The 7,069-nt window shown below is 40.1% G+C and overlaps 1 protein-coding gene across 1 annotated transcript; it reads left to right on the plus strand.

The window, feature by feature from the left end:
* Positions 1-446: 446 nt before the first annotated feature.
* On the plus strand, positions 447-2,945 carry LOC125216692 (large ribosomal subunit protein uL13c-like). The gene is made up of 4 exons (XM_048118451.2): positions 447-726; positions 1,438-1,623; positions 2,100-2,270; positions 2,602-2,945. The coding sequence occupies exons 1-4, from the start codon at positions 505-507 to the stop codon at positions 2,716-2,718; spliced, it is 696 nt and encodes a 231-aa protein (XP_047974408.1). The 5' UTR covers positions 447-504; the 3' UTR covers positions 2,719-2,945.
* Positions 2,946-7,069: the final 4,124 nt, after the last annotated feature.

Here is a 7,069-nt window from a genome sequence, read left to right on the forward strand (position 1 = left end):
TTGCAGTTGATGAAATTACAACCCCACATCTGTATATCTAACTGTTCATATCAGTTGGATGTTATAACTATATAAGTGTATAGGAAGTGTAGTGCTCCCCTATGATTCAATTAGTGAATTTTTTTTGTCAATATAAGCAACTGGAAAATAAATGGCCGGGGTTATGAAAGAGAGAATGAAAGATGAATAATGAGAAATATAATTAGAGGTTATAAATTTATAAATACATACACTAACTATAAGTTTATAACATCGGGTCGATGAAATCGACAATTTAAAAAAAAAAAATTGTGCTCCTAAATTCTACGATAAAGTTTATTTTTTTAATATATTCTCTAATTTCGCAAAATATAGATGGGGACAAGTAACGAAAATATAGTATGCGTTTAATTCATAAAAGCTTGCGTTTTGAGCAAATAAACACCTTATCTGCTTATCTTCTTTCACTACCAAAGCAATAGTAGAGAGTAGAGAGTAGAGAGTAGAGAGTAGAGAGAGGCCACAATGGCAATGGCGCTTACCACGTCTTCTTCACTCTTCATATCCAAACACTCACCTTCCTCCTCCTCCTCCTCTCCAAGGACTACGCCCTTCCTCGGATTTTCACTCGCCGTTTCCACCAAACCTTCCCTTCAATCCAACCGACTCTTCTACATCTGCTGCCAAGACAAATCCTCTGCTATACCGGCCGAACAGCAGTGGATGTTTGATGATCTCACTGGTCCCGTCAGTATTTCTCCCATCTTCAATTTTCTACTTGCCTTAATTTGGGGAATTTTATTATTTTTTCTTAAAATTGGTATTCTGATAATCGACATGCTTAAATTGTGATTTCATAGCCAATGCTAAATTTCGTTTACACACACACTGGGGAAATTTGTTTTCAATTTCTAATTTAGTTTCACATATGAATATGAATTAAGTAAATTCAGTAATCTCGTAATGCATATGCGGTTGATTGTGATTTTAGCATTTTCTCATCATTGATAGCAATGCGTGGGGTTACTTTCTTATCCTGTAAATTGTAATTCGGCTGTCATGATTTGATGATCATCTGTTCCATACCTGAGAGCTAAATGAGAATAATTTTACTTCAGAGAGTCTAGTTGTTTGACACCCCTCCGATCCTTGTTAATAGGGGCGTTCCATTTTCTGCAGGGGCGTTTCATTTTCTGCACTTATTTTGGAAAATTAATAGTAATAAATAGTTGAAGTGGAGAAAAAATAAATTAAGAGAGGGAATAATGTAGAAAACACTTTTCTCTACAATATTCTCTCTCTTACTCTACTCTTTTTTCTACTTTAACTATTTACTATTAGTTTCTTTTTCCAAAACTGAGTACAGAAAATGAAACGCCTCTATTATTAAGGCGAAACGGAGGGAGTGCTATTTGTGTTAAGATCATCAGATTGCTCATTGTTTTTTCGATATTTCAGGATGTGTGGAATAAAACATGGTATCCCAAGGCTAAGGACCATATTCCAACCAGCAAGACTTGGTACATAGTGGACGCTAGCGACAAGATTCTTGGAAGACTAGCTTCCACAATAGCCATTCATATCAGGGGAAAGAATCTAGCTACTTACACTCCCAGTGTCGACATGGGAGCTCATGTTATAGTGGTAAGCTGATATTTTTCTCAACACATGTTTTCTTCTTATCACAAATCACTTTAATTAGGTATGGTTGGTTGGTTGGTTGGCACAGTAGGATACGACCGTTAATAAAATGAAAAATTTTAGAAAACAATAAAAGTGTAACATCTCAAGTCTTAGAAAATCAAAATTAAAGATAGGTAATTTCGAAGAAAAAATTGTTTGATTCAATTCTACATGGAGGGACAAAATTTATAAACGTAGGAGTATATTATTAATTTTTAATAGTGGGGGATGTTAGTAGAAACATGCATGGTCTGTCTCCTTACCTTGCCATCTTAACAGATCAAGCTGTTGCAATTAATCTACTTTGATGATTTGGCAATCTCTTTGCTTCATTTTCTTTGTGGTTGTTTTGAACTGTGTTGTTCTACATATATTGCTTCATTTTCGTTTTATGTTATATATTCACAATTTATATACTCCGCAATGGCATACAATAGGTGAATGCTGAGAAAATTGCTGTATCTGGAAAGAAGAGGACACAGAAACTCTACCGGAGGCACTCAGGAACACCTGGTGGCATGAAAGTGGAAACATTTGATCAGCTTCAGAAGAGAATTCCTGAAAGAATCATCGAGCATGCTGTACGCGGGATGCTTCCTAAAGGGCGGGTAAGTTCACTCTAGTTCATTGTTACTTCAAATGATAAAAAATTGAGTAGCCAACATTTAGCCAAGGCTTAGCTATTGCATAAGAAAATATGTTCTAACTAGAATAGTGTTCTTTCATTTTCATGTTCCGATTTTCTGAAAGAGCAGTTTCCTAGTGCATCTATTTCAGATTTATTCTGACAACTGTTGCTTAGTCTGAACATGCTGGCAGGCAATACTTCTACTCTAGTTAATTACAAAAAATCAGACAGTAATGAAAATTAATCAAACATGATTTCCTATTTGTTGTGTTTCTTATGTTCCTTACAAGCATAAACTTGGTTGTTTGCAGCTTGGAAGATCGTTGTTTACCCATCTTAAGGTTTACACTGGTCCAGACCACCCTCATGAAGCTCAACAACCCAAGGAATTGCCTATAAGGGACAAGAGGATAACAAAGCAGACATAGGTGTTTACTTTTCTTTGAGGAAATCGCTTAGAGACAACGTTTTCAGATGTTTATATGGATTCCATCATTCACTTCAGCTCTCATGTGGCTGGGAGCACCCTCGTAACCATTTTCCTGAGGCATTTCAGCACAATCAGAATTGTTATGAAGCTCTTTTGACTAAACATTTTCATGATTATACATTTTGTACGTTATGTCAGTCTATATTATCATTATTATCATGATTATATATCGCATAGAATTGTTGTTGCTTTACTAAACAGGCTGAAAGGAAAGCCATAAACTCTGTTAAGAGTTGTGTATAAGAGTTGATTCCAGGTATAAGGAAAACCAACAAGGCAACAATGGCTGCAGTCAAGCCTGCCTCTTGATGGATGGCCATCCTTCCTCAGCTGAGTCAGCAAAAGTATGTTGAGCAGAGTTGCAGGTTTGTCTATGTTGTTCAGTACAGTCCTCACCACTGCCTCCCCTGGAGGTTTGCTTCCCGGGTAAGTTGCTCCTTCAACGGGCTTCACCTGTCCCATGCAATCCTGCACGGTAGGTTCGTTCCGTTTTGCCCCAACTGATGCACACACAAATCTTAGGACATGTTTGCTTCAAAAATGACTGCATTTGCAGGATATTTTATTTCGAGTATACTTGGTGGTTAGAGCCATCTTGTATGCTTCCATGTCTTTGAATGTGCGGTTTCCAATTTGGTAACAGTTCCATCTGGAGGAGGAGGAATATTTTATACTACTTACATCAAATTGTTTAGAAGCCATAATATTATTTTATATTATTAAATTGCTTTTATTATATAAAGTTCATAGTAGTACTACTTAAGCTCCATCTCCAACTTAAATTATTTGGTTATGTTAAACGAGTATTATGAATATATTAAATTAATATTTACAAATTACTCTAGCTCATAAATTCACGGTCTGTTTGGACTATCTTAATAAAGTTTTAAAAGAACAATTGTTGTAGGCAGGGGTGGACCCACTATGGAGGAAGGGGGGTCCTTGGCCCCAGCCATTTCAGATAATATTCTATATTCATGCAAGAGTTTACATGTAACTATTATTATACCGGTCATAAAATTTTTAAATAATAAAGATAAATTCTAAGATGAGTGAATTAAAAAAAAAAGGATAAAGAGAATATAATGAGATAGTGGAAAGTTGGGTTTACATGCCATTAATAGTAAAGTGAACCGGAATTCCTAATAGTGGACAAATTAAAATAGTAAATCGGGACTCCTAATGGTAGATGGAGGAAGTACTATATTTTTCTATTATTTTCATAAACCCTAATCTTGAGAAGAGATGGAAAGTTGAGCACCTCCCTCACATTTTGCATCTCTCTATTTTCTTCACCACTAATCTTCTAAAATTTTTGTACTGCCTCATCTAGTTGTTGGCACCTCCTTTGGATCAACCCTTCGACTCTCACCATCTCTCGCATGATTCGCAGTCTACTTCTTCCATCTCCCTATACCGCTTCAGTAGAACTATCGTCGGCCGCGATGCGAAGATTAGTTCGATGTGTACTGTACTCGGTACTGTATGATATTATTTGTGAATTTACGTTAGTGTATGATATTATTTGTGAATTTACATTAGTGTATGATATTATTTGTGAATTTACTTAACTCTTCGTTATTTGTACGATGCTAAATTGTTGTTGTATTTATTTATATTAGTATATAGATATTACTTAACTTTTTAAATAAAAATAAATTAATATTCCGTGCATAGCACGAGTATTACAATAGTTAGTATTAGTGCTACACCTTCGTAAGTCAGATTATCCTTTACGAAGAAAGAGAAATCACTAAACGTAAATAAATATATTGAGGAGAAAATTTTAATTCAGTTAGTACAGTGGTTCCCAAAACTAAGTATTGCAAAGAGGCAATTTGGGCTGACAATGAGCAATTTAATTTTGTTGGTATAGTGGTCTCCAAAAATTCTAAATATTTAAATTTGTGTTTGCTAGCACCTCCTTTGGAGCAACCCTTCGACTCTCACCATCTCTTGCACGATTCATAGTCTACTTCTTCCATCTCTCTTTACCGCTTCAGTAGAACTATCGTCAGCCGCAACCTAAAGATTAGTTCGGCGTGTACTGTACTCAGTAGTTGATAGCCACGTTGTTTGAAATTCTACATGTTTGAGGCAACAACGCCACAACTTGAGAATCACGGACGATGTCCGGATTGGAGTGGAGCGGCGCTGCTGGATGACGGGGCGGGAAGGAGAGCAGGGCCGGTAGGGGGGTATAGATCTCTACAAGTAGGCGGGTGATCACCGCTATCTTTTTCATCCACTCTACCGTTTGTGTTATCGGCTCCAGAATGGCTAATTCCTTCTTTATGACACGTTCCTGTTACAAAAGGAAGGGGGATATATGCTGCGAACTTCCAACAACCTTCAATAAAAGGTCACTAAAAGAATTAGCGGCTGGGCACATAGGCATCTCTCCTTCGGGGGTAGGCTTACTCTTATCAAAAGCACCCTTGAAGCAATCCCGATCCATATCTTCCAAGCGATCGAACCAACCAAGGGAGCCCTCCAACAACTGGACCAACAGCTTGCACGTTTTTTCTGGGGGGCAACAAATGAGCGAAGGAGGACTCACTGGATCAGCTGGGATCAAGTGTGTCTACCTACGGCCGAAGGAGGCCTCGGGGTACAAAAATTTAGGGAAGTCCTTCGAGCTTTCGACGTCAAACTATGGTGGCATTTTAGGGAACAGAACTCTTGGGCAAAATTTCTGGGGGCAAAATACTACAGGAACTCATCGCCTCTTGCAACAAGAATCTCTGGTAGAAATAGCCCGACCTGGAGAAGACTCTCAAAGGCTTGGGCATAGATGCAGCCACATATCCGATGGCTAATAGGGGAAGGGAAAATCTACTTTTGGGATGATATCTGGCTCGGTAACCTTCCTCTCAGGGAAGTGAGCCTCGATGACAGGGGCAACCCAATGAGCCTAGTCTTGGACTTTTGGAGAGAGGGACAATGGGACATTCCCAAGGTGCAGCTACTCCACTACCAGACAGGTTTGCCTCAACAGATTATTGAGGATATCCTTGCTACACCAATTCGAAATGGAGAACCAGACACACCAAGATGGACCCTATCTCTCCAAGGTAACTTCACGCTTACATCGGCCTGGGAAACTATTCGCTCTCGGAGGCCTATCATCCCAGGTCTAGAAGAGATTTGGAAGGCTGGCTTATCCAAATCCATCTCCATCTTTATTTGGAGACTCCTCTCGAACCGAATACCAATTGACACAAAGCTTCAATGGAGGAAGATCGAACTAGCATCCAAGTGTCTATGATGCCCGCAAAGGCCAAGGATTGAGTCTCTGCAGCACCTCTTCATCCAAGGAGCGGGACTGTTGGTTCACGGGTTCATCGACACCTCTCCGGATCAACGATACAATCCCGGATCGGCTGGCAGTGTGGGCTAGGCGAACCCAGCAGACCGATATGAAGCACCTGAGCCGAATTATGCCGTACCTCATCATGTGGATTGTGTGGACGGAACGCAACAAAAGCCGACACCAGGACACGCAATTCAGACTGTATAATGTGGTGTGGCAGGTCCAAACGCATGTCCGGAAATTGATGTCAATTGGGCGCATAACTCCGAAACACTGGAAGGGAGTTGTCATTAAAATATCTATCCCGGCCCAGATCGAACCAAGACGGCAATCACATGGAGTTATGCCAATCAAATGGAACCCTGACCAACCTTGGACTAAGTTGAACACGGATGGAGCTTATTCCAAGACTACCGGAAAGGCTGGAGGGGGTGGCATCATCTGTGATCACACTTGAACAATGCTGACTGCCTTCTGCAGCCCCCTTAAAGCTCACTCGGCGCTGGAAGCTGAGCTCATGGCCATACACTAGGGCCTACTGATCGCGAGAGAGATGAACCAACACATCTGGGTTGAATCAGATGCGGCACAGGCCGTCAACCTTATCAAAAACTCGTCATGGGGGCTGGCGCACACAAGACATACTATGGCATGCATCACCCTCATTAAACTGAACATTGACTTCTGCATCTCCTTCATCCATCGAGAAGGCAATAAGGCCGCTGACCTCCTAGCTTCGATGGGCATAGATAAACACTCAATGTGTCGCTTGAATGCACAATCTACGCCGAGGCTCCTCAATGCAATCGTCCGGCTGGAACAGCTCGGGATCCCTAACATCTGGGTAAGTGACGAGGTATGAAAAGAACAAGAGATGGTCATCCCAACCAAAGTTTCAATGAGAAAGGCCCTTAGAGTAGGCAGGTGTCGAGCACTTGAGAGCTTGTCCTCTCCTTACTCTTGTGGTGTAATAGTT

This window comes from Salvia hispanica, chromosome 3 (genome assembly GCF_029641045.1).
Source record: "Salvia hispanica isolate PSC_SH4W2 chromosome 3, Shi_PSC_v1, whole genome shotgun sequence".
In the NCBI taxonomy this organism is placed as follows: domain Eukaryota; kingdom Viridiplantae; phylum Streptophyta; class Magnoliopsida; order Lamiales; family Lamiaceae; genus Salvia; species Salvia hispanica.

What these genes read in the sequence shown, in the direction of transcription:
- LOC125216692 (XM_048118451.2), top strand. Translation starts at nt 505, where the DNA reads ATGGCAATGGCGCTTACCACGTCTTCTTCACTCTTCATATCCAAACAC. An exon ending in TTGATGATCTCACTGGTCCC is followed by an intron (nt 727 to 1,437) that starts GTCAGTATTTCT and finishes TCGATATTTCAG; the next exon opens with GATGTGTGGAATAAAACATG. An exon ending in GGATGCTTCCTAAAGGGCGG is followed by an intron (nt 2,271 to 2,601) that starts GTAAGTTCACTC and finishes GGTTGTTTGCAG; the next exon opens with CTTGGAAGATCGTTGTTTAC.